Raw genomic sequence first — 21,956 nt, forward strand, 5'->3', positions numbered from 1 at the left:
AGAACAAAGGGGAACAGAAACTGCACTCTTTAGATGTGCACAGACAGCTTAGATTCTATTTGGACAGGACTAAACCTCAAAGGAAATCTAAACAACTGCTGGTGGCATTTACTGCAGGGACAAAGGGGAAAGCTATTTTAAAACAAACCATTTCAAAATGGATAGGCCACTGCATTCATTTTTGCTATAAGCACCATGGAAAACCTGTTCCACAAGGCATCAGACCCCATTCAACCAGGGCTGCATCTGCCTCTACAGCCTTTCTCAGGGGCGTCCCTACTAGGGACATCCTAGAAGCTGCTACGTGGAGTTCTGTACATACTTTCACCAAGCATTATCATTTGCCAATTTTTTCTTAATCCAGAGCTGGTTTTGCTGCTGTAGTCTTGCAGGGCCTTATTACTGGTCATAATTCTATTTGAATTCCTCCTCCCAAGCTTAGCTTTGGGAATCTACCCAAATGTAATGACTGCAACAGTGGAACACGAAGAACATAGTACAGTTGCGTATACTTACCATAAATGTAGATGTTCAAGTGTATTCACTGTTGCAGTCCTGGATGTCCTTCAAGAATGAACTACAGTCATAACATGTGGGTTGTCCTGCCTCAGGCAGCCCTCGGTCGGCCGGATTCCAAAGTCTGGGTCCGACGTCGGTTGATGTCGCATTTCTCTCCGACGTCAGAGCGGCCGGAGTACATAAGCATCAGCCGACGCTATCTTCTTCAGTCTTTCTTGCCGCGCGGTGCCCGAAGCAGAAGCATTTCGCAAGTGCCGGTCGGTCAGCTCCTGTATTCTTCGATTCCGAAGTCATCAAAAAAGCTAAGTACCCCGTTGGGGACCTTTTCTTGCCTCAGCCGATGTCAGAAATTACTGAAAAAGTTAACAATTGTCTTTCTTGTGGTAAACAAATACCTCATAAGGATTTCCACTCTTACTGTCTTCCTTGCCTTGGCCCAGACCACGACGTCTCGGCCTGTGTAGCCTGTGCTCGCTTCAACAAGCGCACTCTCAGGCGCCGGGCGGAGTTCGCTGAAGATTTTTTCTGCGATAAATTCGCTTACACAATGCCGTCGGATCTTCCGACATCACAAACTCCCAAGAAACGAAAAGACCGGGACCAACATCCTCGGCCCGCGTCTACCACCGACTCCACGCCAAAACCTACCGCGGGTGCTCCGGTTCCCTCTGAGACGGTTTCTCCACCGCTCCGAACCGAAGACACTGCATTACCGACGACTCCGATTCCGGATATCACACCGACGCCAGTTATTGATTTTCCTCCGGATACCGAAACCGAGGAAATGCCCGAGACCATTGCTGTAGACAAGGTCACTCCTGCACGTGGAGCTGCCAGGCCTCCTATGGCCATGTCTATTAAGGCCTACACCAGGGCTAAGGCAGCCAGCAAAACAAAGCATCTTTCTACTAAAACCTTTCCTCAGCCTACTCCGGCGACACAAATTATGTCTATGGCTGCTGATTTAATTTCTATGATTAGAGGTTCACAGGCCCATCCTGAGAGAGGATCCCAGCCTCCTTCTGATAAAAGGCCCCGGGTTGAACCCTCTGACCCTACTCCGTCAGATGAAGACTCTGAGGGCTCTGTCCACTCTGATAGCCAGGAAGAGCTCTTCCAGACCTATGAGGACTCGAATGCAGAGGATTCCATCCCCTCGGCCTCCCCGCCTGAGGATATTTCTTTTGGGGAAGTTCTGCATACCATGAGGGAACATTTTAAGTGGCAAGGCCAGGAATATTCTGATTCCAGGAAACGCCTTCGGACTTTCCTCAAGAAGCCCCAGCACAGGCCCTTAGCTATTCCTCCTGTACTTGATGTTTTGGATGATTTATATGCTGACTCTAGTGTTACCCCTGACTCTCTTCCTCCTGCTCCAGCCAAGCCAGACAGGTATTACAGGGTTCCAGAAACTCATTCCCATTTATTCAGGGCCCATACTGCTGATTTGCAAACTATTTCTCAGGGGCCTAAAGGATTTTCAGCTTCCACCTCTAAAAATCCATTGCCCCCCCAACAGGGAAGCTAGATCATTAGAGAGATGGGGCAAAAAGGTTTACACATCCACTACCTTATCTATGAGATCTTTGAATTGCCTTTTTCATATGTTACAATATCAGGATTTCCTGTTAGAAGATTTACAAAAAACATTGGCCACTCCTGATCCTTTAGACAGGAAGGCTTTGCAGGAAGCAGTACATAACACTCAGCAAGTAATCAATCACTTCCTGCAGTGTGGATATGATGCACTGGAAGCTTCATGTAGGGCAGCTATGACAGGGGCAGTTATTCGTAGACATGCATGGTTAAAAGATCAACCTCTACCTGATCATGTAAAGGCAAAACTTCTGGATGCACCTTTGGAAAAGAACAAGCTTTTTGGTGCTAATGCTAAGGATGTGTTAAAGACCATCGAGGAAAAAGCAAAATCAGTTCAGACGGTGAAAGATTTCCTCCAGGTTCAACCCCCCAGATTCAGTAGGAATTGGCCTTCAAAAAACTGGTACTTTCCTAATCCAGAAAAGTTTCAAAGGGGTAAAAACAGACGTGGCCGAGGAAGAGGCCAATACAGAGGTCCTTACAGGGGATGACAATGGCAGCCAGGAAACCAAAGAAGTGACGCAGGGGTTTCACCTGCCCCACAGCCACAATCTCAATGACTTCCCCCTACTTCCGCCTACCAGGGAACAAATAGAAGCTCCCTTGGGCGGGAAATTATCTCTGTTTGCAGAAAATTGGCACAGACTGACAAAGGACAAATGGATTTTGGACATTATAGACCGAGGCTACAGTTTCCATTTTCATACCTTGCCAAGAAAACAAGGCATGCCAAACCTACCACAAAACCAGAGGGCAGAGGCTACCAAACAAATCTCTCTGCTGACTCGAATGAAAGCAATAGAAAGAGTTCCACAACAAGAACAAGGCCAGGGGTTTTACTCAAGACTGTTCCTTGTTCCAAGAAAAGAATCTCAATGGAGACCAATACTGGATTTGTCCACATTAAACACTTTCCTCATAGTACCAAAGTTCAAAATGCTGACTCTACAGCAACTCCTTCCCATGCTGGGCAAGGGGTCTTGGCTGATTACTCTGGACCTCAAGGAGGCATACCTGCATGTCCCTATCAGACACAGCTGCAGAAGACACCTCAGATTTCTTGCAGGGCCAGAGCATTATCAATTCTCAGCATTGCCATTTGGCTTATCTACTGCGCCCAGAGTATTCACAAAATGCCTGGCTTCAGTAATTGCTCATTGCAGGCTCCAAGGGATACAAATCTACCCATACCTGGATGATTGCCTCATACAAGCGGACGACAAATTGATGTTGACAAAAAACTTGGACTATGTCATACGATTACTTCAAGCTCTGGGATACACAGTCAACTTTCAAAAGTCAAGACTGCAGCCATCCCAGCAAATAATCTTCTTAGGAGCCAAATTAGGCACAGCCTCTCAAATGGCTTACCTGACAGAAGACAAGCAAGAGAAGTTAACTCATTACTTCAAAGGTTTAGCAAAACTCACCCAGATGACTGCAAGGAGATTCCTACAGGCCCTGGGTTACATGGCATCCTGCATTCTCCTGGTTCCATTAGCAAGACTACACATGAGAAAGCTTCAATGGTACCTAAAAAGCATTTGGTCTCAGCACAGAAACAACTTGGAGACAACCATACCGCTCATTCCATGCCTTCAAAAGGAATTCCTATGGTGGGCTTCGGTGAGCCAGGCCAACACAGGTATGTCATTCAAAAAACCACAGATAACACAGACCATGACCACAGACGCCTCAGACCTTGGATGGGGGTGGCGCACATGGAAGGCAGGTGTATACAAGGACAATGGTCTCAAAAGGAAGCACATCTGCATATAAATCAAAAGGAAATGCTGGCAGTAATACATGCCATCGAGGCCTTTCAACATCAACTTCATCAAGGCCATTTACTGATACGGACAGACAACACCACTGTGATGTGGTATATAAACAAGCAAGGGGGCACCCACTCTTACCGCCTCTGCAGACTGACAGTGCAACTTTGGGAAAAATCACTGAGCCTAAACATCCAGTTACAATCCCAGTTTGTTCCAGGCAAAGACAATGTGCTAGCGGACAGCCTAAGCAGGAATTTCACAGATCCACACGAGTGGAGGTTACATCCGAAGATCTTCACACAACTCACTTCGACATGGGGCAGGACAGAAGTAGACCTATTTGCCTCTCACCTCAACCATCATCTACAAAAATTCTGCACAAGGACATACCATCCAAAAGCTTGGAAAATAGATGCTCTCTCATTCAACTGGAACTTCCTAACAATCTATGCATTCCCACCTCTGCCACTGATGACCTCAGTACTACTAAAGATCAAAGCAGAGAGACCCAAGGGAATCATAATAGCTCCGGACTGGCCAAGACAACACTGGCACCCACTACTAAGGAGCATTTGTCACACCAGGAGGTGGGCCCTTCCCCAATGGCCTCTGCTTTTGACTCAACACAATCTGAAAGCAGTGCATCCAAACCTTCAGACACTGCAGCTAACAGCCTGGGAGATCCCATAAATAACCTCAACCTATCTCTCTCCAAGGAAGTTCAGCGGATACTAACAGAGGCTCGAAGACCATCCACCAGAAAGGTTTACTTAGCAAAATGGAAGAGATTCAGCAATTGGAATACCAGCAAGGGCCATGATGCATCATTGTTGAACATCCCACTCATCTTGGAATATTTGGCGGATATGCTAAAGAACGGCCTCTCATATTCTTCCATAAAGATACATGCATCAGCTATTTCAGCTGGATATAACACTGATCCTCCTGTCTTTTCACACCCTTTGCTAAGGCAATTCCTCAGGGGAATCAAGAACATCAAGCCACCAAGAAAGGCCCCAGTGCCAGCCTGGGACCTCAATTTTGTCCTAGAAAAACTGACTCTACCTCCTTTTGAGCCAGCAGCTTCAGTTGACTTGCAATTTCTCTCATGGAAGACAGCTTTCCTGTTGGCAATTACCTCAGCGAGAAGGGTTTTGGAACTACAGGCCCTAATGGCAATACCACCGTTCATAATTTTTCACAGAGACAGAGTTTCATTAAGGACCAACCCTACTTTTATGCCAAAGGTGGTATCTAGGGTTTCTTTAAATCAAGCTATTCATTTGCCTGCTTTCTTTCCCAATCCTGAGAATAAGGGGGAAAGACTGTTACATACCTTGGACATTCACAGACAACTTCGATACTACCTGGACAGAACCAAGGCCAGTAGGAAGTCTGAACAACTTTTTGTAGCTTACGCCCCTGCAGTCCAAGGAAAAGCAATTTCAAAACAGACAATTTCAAAATGGATAGGACATTGCATCAGATTTTGTTATTCCTTTCATGGAAAGACTGTTCCAGCCAATGTCAGATCACATTCCACAAGAGCTACAGCCACCTCTACAGCATTCTTAAGAGGGGTGCCTACTAAGGACATTCTAGAAGCTGCTACATGGAGCTCCGTGCATACATTCTCCAAACACTACAATCTCCCTCTATACTCCAGATCCAGAGCAGGCTTTACTTCGGCAGTCCTGCAGGGTTTGATTGCAACACCATCTTTTTCCTAGAGCATACCTCCTCCCCCAGCTAAGCTATGGTATTCTACCCACATGTTATGACTGCAGTTGCATTCTTGAAGGAATAGTACAGTTTTGTACCTACCATAAATGTAGATGTCCGATAGACATGCAACTGCAGTCGGATTTTCCCTCCCTCCATACCCCTCTATGCCTAGGACCCTCTCCTATCCCTGTTTCTCTTAGCTGGGGATATCTGTTATGGTGTATTTGTTTTATTGCTCATTTATTTCTCTGGAATCCTGTTTTTGTCTTCCAATTTGATTACAGCCTTCCTTGGAGGGCACCTGGCATCTGGAGCAAGAAACACTGAAGAAGATGGCGTCGGCTGATGCTTATGTACTCCGGCCGCTCTGACGGAGAAAAATGCGAATGGAATCTGGCCGACCGAGGGCTGCCTGAGGCAGGACAACCCACATGTTATAACTGCAGTTGCATGTCTATCGGACATCTACATTTATGGTAGGTACAAAACTGTACTTTACCCTCCCTCCAGTCCCCTTTCTTCTTTTGGCTATACCTCTGCTCTCACTTACTGTGCTCTAAAAGCTTTTTGGTGTATTTGCTTTTTTGTTGGAGGTATATCGTTGTATTTATAGATTTAATTTCTTCCCATTAGGGGGCCACCTGACATCTCGGGCAAGAAAAACTGATGTAACGGCATTGGCTGCATGTTTTTATACCCCTGACGACCTGATGTCATGGAAGAAGGGACAGCAACCGACGCAGGATCCATGACTTTGTTAATCAGGCCGACTGAGGGCTACTGCAATCAGATAACCCAAATGTAATGACTGCAACAGTGAATACACTCGAACATCTACATTTATAGTAAGTGTACACAATTGTACTTTGTTACAATTTGTTCCCCCAATATTTCTGTGAAATTTATCTGTAGGGGTTTTTTTTTTTTTTTAATTCTGCCAATGTGTTACTTTCCCAAAAACATGTTCCCAATTTTCTCTGACTTCTCCAACACATTTTGAACATTTGTTGTCTGCCTGAGCAAAAATCCTCTTAAATTTACTTGGGATATATAAGTGCCTTTAGATTTTCATGCAAAACTCACAAACCCTCTGGATTTTGTTGCATTCTTGGGAGCCTTACAGATTAATTTCTTGTTCTTTTGTAATTGCTTTTCTGTTTTATTTTCCCAATCTTTTTTAACCTACTTCAATTGATCCTTGTAGTTACTATTTAGTATTTTATGCAATGTATTAGTTATCCCTTTGTTAACAGCATTTTCTGTTGTAGACAACTAAAAGCTGAACCAGAGCCACTTTCACTCCCGTACCCATTTCTGTTTGCTTGCCCATGTGTTAATAGTCTCTGAGAGAGAAGCAGTATTTAATCTGCAGTTCATAGTCCTTCTTAGTCTTGTCCCATTCTGTTACCTTTCCCTACTGGGTTATTTGCTCCCACTTCATTTACTAATTTCCTGTAGTAAATTCTTCTCCTCTTGCCTATTTTTTGTACTCCTACTTTCTGGCATCTCTGTTAAAATATTCTTTCTCTGTTCAAGTGCTGACTTAGTTCTTGGAGTACTTTCTGCTATTTTATGAAAATAAAATAATGTGTATGGTTGTTACTATTCTCCTTGTGGATTTGTACATAAATTCCTAGATTTTTTTTATCTCTTGAACCCCTACCCCCCACTTTTTCATCACCCATTTTCACTTTGATTTATAATGCTCTGCTTGTTTTTTTTTTGTTTTTTTTTTTATGAGACTTAACTGTGTAGTTTTAAATTAGTCTTTTATGTGAGATAACTGTAAACCACCTTGTTGTATGGGGAGAGTCAACTTATTCCACTTAACCTCTCATACCTTCTTCCCCTCCCATGTTTGTACAGGCATTTCCAGCAAACAATTTTAAAAAAAACTCGATACTGGAGCTTTTCTGGGGACTACACAAAAGCTAACCAGCTGCTGATCCATCGATTATTTGCCCAAAGTTCTTTCCCAAATGCCATTCATGCTCAGTATCAGGCCACAAAAAATATCATTCAAGATCGTATGTCCTTTGCTTATGAGTTTCTTCCTTCTTATAAGAGGGACCTCACCAGTAAGAAATTGAAGTATCGTGGGTGTCTTACTCATACTCCTTAGCCTTTTAAGTCTATTCCTATAATTCTCAGTGCGGTAAAAATTCCCTCTGGGTTGAGTGAAAATGTACCTTGATATACTCCCATGTCCTGATTACATTCACATTAAGAATCTGTTACAAAAGTATAATTCCGTCCCCTTTTAGAGCAGTATTGTTGGCTTTATGATTCAGTTGCCATGGGCTGCCTTTCAATGAAAACCCAATGGGTTACTAGCCACACTTAATCCAGCAAACCCTTATATGCCAAAATCCTTTCAAGTACCTGACTAGAGTAGAAGTACATATGCATGTCATTGTTTTGCCTTGCCAACTGGTTCCACAGACCCAGTTTCTTGAACCCTGCTCACTTAATAACTGGTACAGCTCAGTTTCCTTCCATTTTGGCTAGTATTCTTCCATTTGTAAGAAGTAAATCATTTGCAGCTGGGTAGCTTCATAATAACCTTTTAACCTTGGAAGACCAAACACTCCCTGCAATGCTGGTATCATAAGCTTTTCCCAACTGACCCTGGGAAGTTTACCCTCGTATATTAATATTTTGAGCTCTTTGTTAATTTCTCCTCAAAGAGCCTCATCAAAAGGGGGGATATATAAATATACACACACACCAGTATAAAGTATGTGAGGGACCAAGAACATTTTAAATAGTTACATTTTACTGTTCAGGTCCAGTGTCAACATTTGAAATTCCTTAATCTTGATTCGCCATAGTTTATTCCCATTTTTTTACCACTTCTGTGTTTCTGTGCAACCATATCCCAAAGCATTTCATCTTTTGTCCCTGTAAATTGGAAAATCTTGAACCATTTGGAATAAGGGTTATAATTTATTACAATGGCTTTTGTTTTGTCTTCATTTTTGTTATATCCTGAGAGTTTTTGAAACTCTAGAACCATTCAGACAGCTGTGGGACTTCTTTATCTAAGTCTGCAACAAATAAAATTGTATCATCTGCAAACAGTGCAGTCATCTGCAGTTGGCCTCTGCAAACATAGCCCCTTAAGTCTGAGTTCCTATTTTTTTGTAGTAAAGGTTCCAAATGCAAGGCAAAAAGTAGTGGGAACAAAAGACAGCCCTGCCATGTACCCCTTTGCAAGGGTGCTTCCTTAGCATTCTCCCAGCTTGACATATGCCATTGCTTGGTAGTAGATATTCCAAATTAAGTTTACTAAGGGTAATGGAAAACCATATTTTCTCATAATCTACCATAAATATTACTAGAATCCTCTGTCAAATGCTTTTTTGGTATCAAGTGAAATTAATAGTAATTATTTACCCAGCTGCTTAATTTCTGTTTTTATCAGCATTATCCTACTGTGGTGGTGGTGCTGCGGTAGCGTTGTCGCCTCACAGCTAGACGTTGCCCGTTCGATTCTCAGTTAGAGCGTCTTCTGTGTAGCGACATGCGTGAATGGGTATTCCTTCGTTGAAGATTGTGCGTTAGGCCCGGCAAACCATTACGTAAAAATCTACTGCCAATCATTAGCGGACCGGTGTTCCGCTGTGGCGACCCCTAACCGGGAAAAGCCGAAAGAAACAAACAATCAGCATTATCCTGGTAATGTTGTCAGATGTTTGATTGTTTGATGACCCCCCCCCAAAAAAAAACCCACACTGGTAATTATTCATAGGGTAGGACGTACCCTCGGTAGTCTCCCAGCCAGTAAAGATGCAAAAGGCTTGTAGAACAATTTCAGTTCTTAATCATGATTATATTCTGAGGGATCCAAAGGATCCTTACCCTCTTTGTGTCACTGATTTTTTCCATGATGGTCACTACCCTCTACATAAAACCTCATTAAATAGCCTTAACCAGTGCTTCTTAAGTGACTTACCCCCTACTTGTCAAGCTTCCAGAGGAAGGCCATGTGTGTCTGGAGCATTTCCCATGCCTGTGCTGCCACAGTTGGTTGCATTTTCTCTATAGTAATGGGCTGTAAAAATCCCTACCCCTCCAATTGACTTAATCTAGGTCCCCAATAAAACAGTTCACTGTCTCTTCTAAATCCAGTATAATCTCCTCTAATTTATAGAGAGTTTCATAAAAGTGCTGAAAGGCATCCAAAATGTCTGCCTGGGCCTTTGATATCCTCTCGGTCTCTAATCTTTGCAATAAGTTGCTCAGCTCTTTGCCTAATTAATCTCGTTGCAAAAAATGTTACAGCCCTATGATTATTTTTTCTTGGTTGACTAAGGTGGCTTAGAGGGATTTAGCCCCTTCATCTACCTTTTTTTCACACCTTTATTGAGTTATACATCACATGTATTCTTTTGTAGAATTATCTTAATCCAGCATTATGCAAATTGATCAATTCCTGTCTTCCCATAAACTCACTCCTCCAAAATAATATTCTGCATGTGTTGTTTCCACAATTTCCATTTTTCTTTATGATATGCTTCAACCTTTTTCTATCTAAACATCCCATTTCCAGTTCTCTTATCTCTGTTACAATATTTACTACTTCAAACACAGTTGGTTTAGACTTTGATTTCCATTTTCTAGTAATTGCTTTTTTGTCAACCACCAGAATTAAATTTAACAAGGCCTTACTATGTGTAGGCAATTCCTATGTGCATCCCAGCACAAAAATAATTTCTTTATTTACTCACCCAATATTTTTGATAAGGTACTTTGCAAGGAATTTTTGAAATCTACCAACTCATTACAGTCCCAAAATATGTGTTTCCAGTTACCTCTTTCTTCCCCATTACACCTCCAACATTTGTCATCTACCTGAGAAAAAATTGTTTGGAATTTATTTGGGGTATAAACATAACTATGAAAACACTTCCAGCAAAAATACCAAATCTTCTAGTATTTATTGCATATTTTGGAGCCATATGTATGCCCTTCCATTGTTTTCTTGTGAATTGTTTATCCAATCCCTCTTCCCAGTCCTTTCTAACCTCCTCTGATTGATTCCTATAGTTATCATGCAATATTTTATGATTTACTAAGCCCTTTTTAAACAGCAGCTTCTGTTCTAAATTCAACTAAAACTGTATCAGAGAAGGTCTTTCGCTCATTCCTTGATAGGGATGCCAGTCTTCAGCCTGCAGTGTAGATGTCTTCTTGGCCTGTTCCCATTCTGTTACCCTTCCCTTTCTAGTTATTTACTCCCAGTACGTTGGTTCCTTTGCCAATTTACTCCAGTCAATTCCAGCTCCCTCTTTCCTAGTTTCTGTGCTCCCAGTTGCAGTCACCCCTGTTGGCAGAATCTCCTTTGTCCATTCTTGTGTTGGCTTAATTACTTTCTGGTACTTTTAATGAGTGCAATAATCTGTATGGCTGATATTTTCCTTAAGGATATGCATCCAAAATCTCACTTGCTCCTTTATTTCTTGAATTCCCCTGCTTCTAGGAGCTCTAGGATTATTGTTAAGTAGGAGTCCTTTGCTGTTTATTCTTCACTGGTCAGTAAATTTCAACACTTCAGAAAATGGCTCTAGGAATCATTATTTTGTCCGCCTCCTAAACAATCTCCTTATCACTCCCTCCTTAATGTTGTCAATGCCTCTGTATGCTTGTTGACCCTTCTCCCATTATTCCATTTCTTTATATTGGGTCTGTTTGATTTCATTCCAACCCTGCCAGACAAGTATCCTGTTTTCATGGGACCCTTCCAGCCCAACCAGCAAGTTATTTGGAAATGAAGAAAGCTAATCTGCACAACCCCTTTTCCTCAGTAGATATTTATTTAATTTTATTTAACATTTGTTTACTGGAAAGTCCCATTTGGAACAAGCTAATTTTCAGCGGAGGCCCAGGGAGAAACTCTCCAGATGCATATCTTTGTGACGTGGGAGGAAACTGGAGCACCAGAAGCAAACCCACACCAACACAGGGAGGACACAGACTGCACACAGAAGGCACCCCAACCAAGAATCGAAATGGAGAACCTCTTGCTCTGAGGTGACAATGCTAACTGCTGCACCACTGTGCCATCCAGATACTAAGGAAGTCTCCAGTGTTTATCTGTAATGCAGTACTCTCTTATTGTTATTGTCAGTAAAACAGGACAGTGATCTTAGGGAAAATTCTGTATTGCATCTGCCAGGTACATGTGCTCCTTGTTGACATAAAGTCTATCCAGCTTGTCATAGCTACCAAATGTATTAGAATAAAAAGTGAAATCATACTGCTTAGCATTCTGTTTCAGGGGATCAGTCATGCCAAACATTTTACAATTAAACCCAGAGAACAGGTCCTGTCTAGTAAGCCTCGGACCCCAGTCACATTAGAAGCAGAACAGGCTACATTCCGGTCTCTCCCCGGGATCAGAATACCTTGATGAAAACTTTCTATTTCACGTAGTATTAACCTAATGTCCTTGAAAGGACTTCTCTGGGAGAGAGACAGAGACTGAACAAAGAGTAAGCCTTTTTCCCATCAAATCACCACTGAGCAGAATATATCTGCCAACTTTGTCCTGTAAATTTCATCTGCTGTTAGCGAGACTGAAGACTGAAATTTAAGTTGCCTGACTTCGTAAATTGTGCAATCCCACTGAAAAAAATGACACTGACTTTTGATGTATAAATTTGTTCATGCTCAGCAGGGGAAAGATGGGTCTCCTGCAGTAATGCAGTATCAGTCCTTGTTAGCTTCAAGAATGCAAACAACCTCTCCGTCTTTACTTTGTTAACCAGTTCATTCAATTCCATGTGGACATTTTAAGAGAGTTTATCATTTCACTACTAGAAAAACTAGCTGACTTTTTTCCAGGGGGAAAAACACCCCATATAAACCCAGCAGGTGTAAAAGTTTTGTCTAGTCCCCAGACTAAATTGGTACTCTTAGGGAACAGTTGCTTCTGTTTAGACCAAGCTTTAAAGGTCGACTGACCCCACTGAATATAAAAACCTTTGTCTGTTTTGCCATCTTAGTGTTAGTTAATAGAAATACAGACAGAATCCATAAAACATTATTAAAACCATTTCTAAACAACAATTAAATATATGTAAATTGAGCAACTACTCCATGTTGCCAGAAGTCTGCTGAGAAATATCAGTTCTACCATAATGCAGGTAAGCAGATGCCTAAATGCATTATTAGTCTCAACAAATGTGGATTAATTGATTCCACTCCCCCTCCAATGTTAAATTCACTTACGCATATGCCAGAGAAAGTTTAGTTCAAGAATTGGTAGTCATATTACTAGGAACAAATAGTTAAACAGTTCACTTCAGTCTTTTATCAAAATCATTCCAGGGTATCATGCAAGTAGTTCAAAAAAAAAGAAAAAGTTTATAGTTTCTTACTCTTGCTTAGTGGGACTCAGAGGAACATTTGGTAGCATAATCGTCATCACAGGAGTGCTGTGTTCCCTGTTGTTATAACACCAACTAATTACCTCCATAGAGAAAGTGACAGATGCAAAACTCTTCTGCCAAGTCCCAACCCTTGGAACAAATAGTTTGTTGCATCCTATTAATTTGTCCAAACAATCCTAATGCTAGAATTCATAATTCAAGCCAGTAACATACAGTTAATTTAACCAGTGCAGTGTAACATGAACACAGTAGTCTGAGTTTTCCCTATAACCGTTTTTATTCATTAGTGTCCATGTAATCAGCATCCTCCCTTGTTTCACCTACAGCTTACAAATGAGCCAAGTCTCGATTCACTTGCTTGACGAGCTGTTTGCTTCCCTTTTGTGCGCTTCTCCATTCACTTTCTAAACATCTGAAATTGCTTTATTGCTTGGCCATCCTTATCTAGTCCAAAGCTGTCCACCTGACGCTGGCCTCCTTATCCTTTCGTATACTGAAACAATTGCACTGGTCTTTTTGTGCTACCCTTCCAGCTACTGGCAATTTCCAATACTTTTGAGTGCTCAGTAAAGGATTTAGTCCCACTGGGTGGAAAAACCTTCAGTGTGGCTGGATACTGCAGCTTGAATCATAACCTTCACTCCCTGCACCCTCCGATAACTGAAAGAAAAAGCTGTTGTCTAACTAGAATCTTTGCAGACTAGTTGTTGACACAAGCTTGTGTTGCCCACCTGCAGAGATTTTCCCTTTTAACAGAGCTTGAATAGCAGCTCTTCCTTCAGCATGCAAGACTGAAGCTTCACCACAATAGGGTGAAGGAAATGTCTTTTATTAGCCAGAGGGGCATAAACCATGTGAGCCCTATCAATGAGGATAGTCTGTGGTGCCATTCCAGTCCATTCACTTAACCTTCCTTTAGTAAGGGTGAGACTGTCCAAGCCCTCTGCCCTCTTAACTTCTCTGGTACTGAAGTAAATCAGAGATTTTCACAATGTTCTCTATCTTCCAGCTGCATGATTTTATGCTTCAACCATCTAGCAGTTGGCTTAGAGGATTAAGGAGCTGTTCATGAACTATGTCCTGTAGCCCAGAGATGCACGTTTTTATTTTCTCATCCTCTTTTGCCTAACTGTGTGACTGAGCAAGTCCCTTAACCAGACACTACTCCTGGGCTGAGTATGAAAAAAGGTCTGCGGAGATCAGTGCTCAACCCCAGAAAACAAACCAACAAACACAGAAAACAAACCAACAAACACAAACTGTTCATGCTGTAACACCAGAGTGGTTAATTTGTTTTGGTGCCATTGTCTGACCTCTGCAATTCTGTGATTGTATCTGAGGGTTAGATAAGGCATCTTCCATATGTTCTAACTTTTTGTTTTTGGCCTTCACATATTTTTTCAAGGTGTTGCTAATTTTAAACAGCTCCAGCTTCTTTTCCATTTCTGAAGGTCACTTGCATTTCTTGTTAATATTGACAAAGCAGACATTCTGAAAAAAAAGCTTTGTTCCCAAGTATTATACATGATCGTTCTTAAGAATATAGTTTCCATCTTGTAGCATTCTTTGCACACAGTAATGACTGACAGGTCAGTCTTGTGTGTAGGTGGTTCTTCACATCCCTGTTTGAGCCCATTTCACATTTGTCACACTCTTGATTAAATAGGAACATTCAAAAAGCAAAAAGCAAAAAAAAATCAAATAAAAAATCCATCTTTAACTCTCAGCAAGCACACAACACAACTTCATTCATCTTCTATAAAGGAAGCCTTCTCTTCCAAGTAGGAACAGTTACACCAAATCAGTAGCTGCATCTGCAGGTAGTACCTCTTCTAAAAATAAAGTTAATTATGTTAGTGCTCATGTTAAAGCCTGCGTTCCCTCTTATACAGATTGCTACCTGTTTTATCTTATCTATACCCCCTAACATATTTGAACAACAGATTGCATGATTTCGGTAAACATGATCTTTTAGTCTTATGAAGAAGTACACTGCCTAGCCTTAAATAAACTAAATTATACTCTATTATATCTGGTGCGTTAAAATGTTAAGGCTGTAGAGGAGGGAACTGTTTTGTAACTCTTTGTTCCCATAGAAGCAAAGTTAATTTTTACTTCTTCACTGAACTGCTTATTAACCATTTAAAAGTTAATTACATTGTACCTTACGATTTCAGTCAGAACACAATGTTTCACAGATCTGCTTGCTAATATCCCTGTAAAAGATAATTGGAGTGTTCCTTGCAGATTTCATGCAGCGCACACTGCACACTGTTTAGACATCTCATTATTAATTTTCAGCATCCACGGGTTGCTTTCTTCAGTCGAACACAGGCGCTAATGGAAACCATCAACTAGTTAGTTTGCAAATGCAAGAAAACAGTTTTTTGTGTTTTTCATCATGAAATCATTTCTGTTGCTTTTAAAGTTATTCTACTTAAAAACATTGCCCATGGCTTAAATAATGAACATTAGTCTAGGGAGCCACCTGTATAACAATTCTGTGTTAATATGATTAACACACATTTGTATTCCCCTAACAACTAAAGATCACAGCTTTACATTATCTCTAAATTGCTTTTCTGCAGCCTTTCATATCTTGTTACATTGTACAGCCTGGATACATTATAACTAAGAAAAAATATCATTTGTGTGTGTGTATAACATTTTACAACATCATAATGTATCATTATATAATAGTTATAATAAGATATATTAATATAAATATTGTTTGGCAGCTTGCTTAGAGGATTAAGGAGCTGCTAACAAGCTGTTTCCTGTGGTCCATTGATGCAAGGTTTGATACCTCAGTCTCCATTGCCTAATTGTGAGACACTGTGCAAGTCACTTAAACTGACACCTCTATTGGGGTGAGTCTGAAAAAGGTCCATGGAGATAATCATTTGGTAAAGTGGGCAAACCAAGTTTGCATGTCCATGGAAAAAATGGTAAGCTGTAGAGTAAAAACTGCAGACTTTTGCACAAGATAAATATACTGAGGTCAAACTAAAACATGAGCAATAACAAGTGTCACACCCATATACTTTACAAAGAAAAAGGGCCCGTGATAGTTGGGAGTTATATAGAAAGACTTGTAAAGTTATGTTTTTAACTGAATCTCCATTGCATCAAGAACTCTGTCAAAGGGAACAGCAGGTGCCATATGTAAACAGTCCTTTTAAGGTTTCTATATATCGTAAACCACTAAAGAAAGCAGATAAATGGGCTGTTCTAGAGTTGGATGATTCTTGAGACTATAAAGTTGCATTATTAAAATTTTGTGTGAGTATTTATTGCAGTTTTCATTTGATGAGGATTGCCCACAGAATGAATAGTGTAGTGTTAAAGTTAACTTACAATGTTGCAATGCATGCTGCTCATGCATGTTTATATTTCAGCTTTTTAAAATGTAGGATGCAGAAGCACTAATTTTAACAAAAGTTTAATGTGTTTTTTTCTGATTATACCTGTTCGGTACATTTTTCATATTTTATTTAAAAAAGAAGGTAGTATGTAAAAGCACTAAGGTTAACAAAAGTTTGAGTTTTTTTCTGATTATACTTATTGGGTGTGTTTTTGAATTTTATCCTGAGGTGTACTGGCAGTTGGTGTTAACTCTGGATTTTTTAATATTTTCTAATGAGTATTTGTCAGTAGAAATAATCATTGCGGTCAAAAGGTAACATTTTAAATGTGTCATGGATTCATGTTATACTCAAAAAAATAATAATCGTATTACAACTGTATTCATTGTATTTTTGAACTGCAAAATGAGCTCGTGCTTTAATAACATTCACAAAAGAAATATCACAGTAAGATTTTCCAGTGTCATGTACATTTATCATACAGTGTGCATCCTAATTTTTCTTTACTGTTTGCACATCAGCACATACATATTTATTTTACAGTTCCTACTAACCTACTTATTAGTCATTTATTTTAGCATTACTTTGTATATACTGTTACAAAATTCACCATTTATTTCTGTGAAAATTTGTCTTCATCATTTAATGAACTGTTCTCAGTTTTCTTTTATTTCCTTCACAATATTCATTTCTTCATTTACAACAGGTTTAATCCTTTATTTCCACTTTTGTGTTATTTCTTCTTTGGCTGCTACTATTGTGTGTGTATGTGTGTTTGTGCGCACGTATATGAATGTATATGTATATATATATATATATATATATATATATATATATATATATATATATATATGTGTGTATAAAATGTTTCCTGATTAGAATGGAATTCTTAGGCCCTATTTCCTGAAAATTTGCTTTCAGTATAAGTGACCACTTAAACTGAGCGCAGGTGTTTGGGAATCTGGCCCGTGTAGCAAGCCTGTTTATGGATGGGCCTTATGCAGAAGTAATTCACTTACACTAAAAGCAAGTCTTTTGGAATTGGGGCAGATTTACACTGAGAGCAACTCTTTAGAATTTTCTGACCCTGAATATTGAGAGATCTGATTATATGTTCTTTCTTTGTGTGCCCTCTTTTACTTTTCAAAGTAGAGTAGAAATCAGCTAGAACCCATTTCAGTGTAAAGAGCAAGAATTATTACAGAGCCAAGTTGTAACCAAAAATGGTATTAAAACATCAGTAGGATAAATATTCTTGTATATAATTTAATGACCAACCTTAAACAAGTTTGGCATTTCAACCAACATTGGGATAAGTATCTGTCATATAATAAACTGTCATATATGCAGAAGTTATTGAACCAACCCAGGCAGGAGGAATTATTCTGATGCCAAATAGTAACATAGCTTCTGACAAAAATACAGTATGTTAGACTTCTAAAGTAATAACCAGCATGGACAGAAGTCTGACACTGTTTGTAGTACAAGGTAAGACCAGATGCATCCTGGAGAATGGAATGTACAAAGTCAGGTGTTTTTCCTTCCTCCAGGCACACATTTCTGATGTATATTTGAAGAATAGAACACACACACACACACACTCACACTCTCTGTCTCCAGGAAACCAAGAGAAGAACTAAGTTTTGTATTATCCTACTGCTCCAAGTTCATTGAAAACCAGTGTGCACAAGAGAATAGGGATAGTTTGTTTTTGCTCTTACAGCAGCTGGGAGAATTTCAATAAGAACCTTCAGAAACAGCCCACTACAAAGCATGGAACTTTCATACTTGAAATCAGTGTTGTTGGCTGTATTGAGACACATATATCCACTAGAAGTAAAAAATGTATTTATTTTTTTCCAAATAAGCTTACTAGTTTTTGTGCCTGTCAGATCATGGAGTCTAACAAAATGAAAACTGATATTTGTAACAAGTTTGTTTCACCGCAGTGGACCCTTCATTTTCCTGCTTCAAAAGAGGAAGTCAATTTCTGAATTGAGTGTAAAAGCCTCTGTGCACCTGAAAACAGGCTTGAATTCTCTTATTTGAGACAGTACAGTAAAACCATACCATGATTGCTCGTCAGTCTGATGTTAGCTGTACCATAATTTTGTGGGATCAAAGAATGACTGCTGTTAAAATGGATGATAGTCTAGATTTATTCGGAAAGAGTAAGGTCTCTAATAGCTGTTTTTATATTTACTTTATTACCGCAACAAACAACAGTAGGCTTGAGAAGAGGTCAAGAGTAAATGCATTCACCACGTTTATTTTTTGGGAACATTTTTGTTACTGGTATTTTCAGTACTTGCCCATGGGACAGTGAATGCTGTCATTGCCACACTGCCAGAAAAGTTTACTATTGTCCAGTCTATTCTGTTGACATCAGAGGATCAGGTTTGAAACATAACTTGTTAGTGATATGGGTAGTGAAAGCTGCTGGCACACTGTCTTGGTGAGGTTTGGCATTAAATTCCCCACTTCATTGGCTTGTTGGGGGAGATAGAGATCTGTCATTACAATATTGTGATGGAGTTGGGTATATGATCTCTGTAACTTTTAATAGGCGATTCATTGAGGAGGTGTGATGGATGTTGTCAGTGGCATGCTTATGGAAGCAGGAACACAGTTGCCATCTAGGGATGATTGCATGTAGCTTTTTGCATGTAACGAAAGGTTAGGTAGATGTCAGTAGTTCCAAGGGCATAAACAGTAGTCCCTCTTATACTGGGAGCCACACCATCTTTTAAGTGGGCAACCACTAATTTCCCAAGAATAAGTGCAGGTAAATGAGAATTGGAATTTTGGTGGTAATGCCATGAAAAACTATGGGTAGGTTGCATAATTGGGTTTGTATAGCATAAGTTCTTGAGCCTTTGGAGAAATAATACAAATCAGACTGATTCACACAAAACTAAAATAGCATGTTTTCAGTGCGACAGTATTTAACAAGATTCTTCAATTTCATTTGTCTTAGCAAGTTTATTGCCTAGTTCTTAATCTCACTGGATTTATTTCATTTGCATTAGCATACATTAAAGAACGCCATTTAAATGTGTGCTATGCAACCAGTGTGTAATATTTAGATAACTGGGTATGGAGTCTCAAAAATTACTTGCACGTAGAGTGTGATACATAGGTAGTACTAGGCACAAGGTTATCTGCTTAATCATAGAAAAGGAATCAGAATTGTATACTTAGAGGCAAAAGCTGTTAACTCTGACAGCAGATCAATTGTTGGAGAATATGCATTAGAATCTGTGTAAGTAATTCTTATGTACACTTGGACAGTGTTAATAACGGAATATATACGCAACAGTCTGCTGTTTTTCAAAGTGCTGATATGAATAGGTTGCAGTAATATTACAGTTAAACTGTACTTATACTCTGCCTTTCAGGTTGGATCATTGGAACAGGCCATGTTAGATGCTCTTGTCATGGACAGAGTTGAATTTGTAAAACTGCTTATTGAAAATGGAGTTAGCATGCACAAGTTTTTGACAATCCCCAGGCTGGAAGAATTGTACAATACAGTAAGTTGAAATTTTTTTTTTTTTTTTTTAGTAGTTCTTGTTTTAAATAAAAATAATGAAAATTGGTGTGTGTGAGCATATGTATATCTATTTAGCTATATACTGTATGTATGTGTGTATGTGTATATATATATATATATATATATATATGTGTGTATAGATTTATATATATATATATATATATATATATATATAGTTATATATTTATATATAGTTATAGATGTATATTTATATGTATTATATATATTTATATGTATTATATATATTTATATGTAATATATATATATATATATATATATATGTATATATATATGTATATATATATATATATATATATGGGTCCACTTTGTAAATTTGAAATACTGAAATCTCGAATTGCAGTATTTCGAACTTACAAAGCCACAGACTCACATTTTTGAAGCCGGCAGAAGCGCAAAATTCAAAATACCATAGGACGGATATTTTGAATTTCTGCTCCCGTTGGTACGGTTTGTGGATGTTTAGGTTTAATTTTGGTAAGTTTGTGTGTGTAAGTGTGTTGGTTAGGGATTTAGTGTGTGTTGTGACTGTTGTGTGTGTTTGAGGGACTGTAAGATGTGTGTGTGAGTTTCGTTTGTGTTTCTGTTTGTGCAACCTCGGAGTTAGAATATATAAGTAAGGGGTGTGTGGAGGGCATAGCCCCCCACAATGGGGGCTTCAGGGTGGCTTGCCTTCCTTGCTTATATGTAGGTTAGAGGAGTTTGTTTGATGGTGTGGGGTAGATGTGTGTATGTTTATGTGTGTACTGTATGTGTAGCGTAATTTCGCGGTTGTGTGATTTTCAGTTTGAGTTGTGGTTGGGTTTTCGGCTTTGTGGTTTCGAAATACTGAATTTCAAAATTACAAAGTTGTCCTCTATATATGTATATGTAAGTATTGAGATATATATATGTATATATATATATATATATATATATATATATATGTATGTATATATATTTATTTATTGATATATATATATATATATATATATATATATATATATATATTTGGGTTATTATACTTTTTATCTGTTGTATTATAATCATACAACACTATCTTTTGTTTGAAAAAGGATCCACACAAAGTAAATTTTGCTGTTTTCATCCATGTTCTGCTCCGATTGTTTCGGTGGAGACAAAGAAAATGAAAAACATCAGCAACATTAATTATACATAATACAAATAGAAAAAATCAAAAGACATTAATTATACATAATACAAACAGAAAAAATCAAAAGACATACTTACTTGCATTGATTAAGCTGATAACATTCATGGGAGAATTTGAAAAATCGAACTGTTTAGCGCCGAGTTTCAATGAGGCAGGTTACATAGATACACTATTACAGGAGGCAGTGTAATATATGACAGGTTGTTCTGTTTTGATGGGATGGTCTTTCAGTGACTAAAGTTGTATATAAATAGTTACTTATCATGATGTTTATATGTTCTGAAGAAGTTCCACAGCAATAAAGGGACGAAAGCGCTAGATACATGTTCAGTGTTTTCTTTGTGCCTTGTTTTGAAGTTTTTATTTTTATTAAGTTTCAAGTCTTCGTGATATTTTCAGTTTCTTTTGTTGTTATTTATATATGTATGTATGTATATATATATATATATATATATATATTTATATGCATATTTATATATATATATATATATATATATATATATATATTTAGATGTGTGTGTATATATATATATATATATATATATATGTATATATTTAGATTTATATATATATATATATATATATATATATACACATATCTACACACATATCTAAATATATATATATATATATATATATATATATATATATATTCATATATTTATTTATATATATGTGTGTGTGTGTGTGTGTGTGTGTATATATGTATGTGTGTATATATATATATATATATATGTATATATGTATGTATGTATGTAAAACTGTGGTGGTGGTGGTGCTGCAGTAGCGTTGTTGCCTCACAGTAAGACGCTGTCCTGTTCGATTCTCAGCTAGAGCGTCTTCTGTGTGGAG

The 21,956-nt window shown here is 38.8% G+C and overlaps 1 protein-coding gene across 1 annotated transcript in view; it reads left to right on the forward strand.

Moving 5' to 3' along the window:
• Positions 1 to 21,956, forward strand: part of TRPM7 (transient receptor potential cation channel subfamily M member 7) — a 1,848,525-nt gene that overhangs the window by 318,130 nt on the left and 1,508,439 nt on the right. The window contains exon 10 of the mRNA XM_044076371.1: positions 19,779 to 19,913. Within this exon, the coding sequence (XP_043932306.1) occupies positions 19,779 to 19,913 (135 nt within the window). The remainder of the gene's footprint in view (positions 1 to 19,778; positions 19,914 to 21,956) is intronic.

This window comes from Protopterus annectens, chromosome 7.part0, assembly GCF_019279795.1.
Source record: "Protopterus annectens isolate FY-2018-M chromosome 7.part0, PAN1.0, whole genome shotgun sequence".
Taxonomy (NCBI): Eukaryota; Metazoa; Chordata; order Ceratodontiformes; family Protopteridae; genus Protopterus; species Protopterus annectens.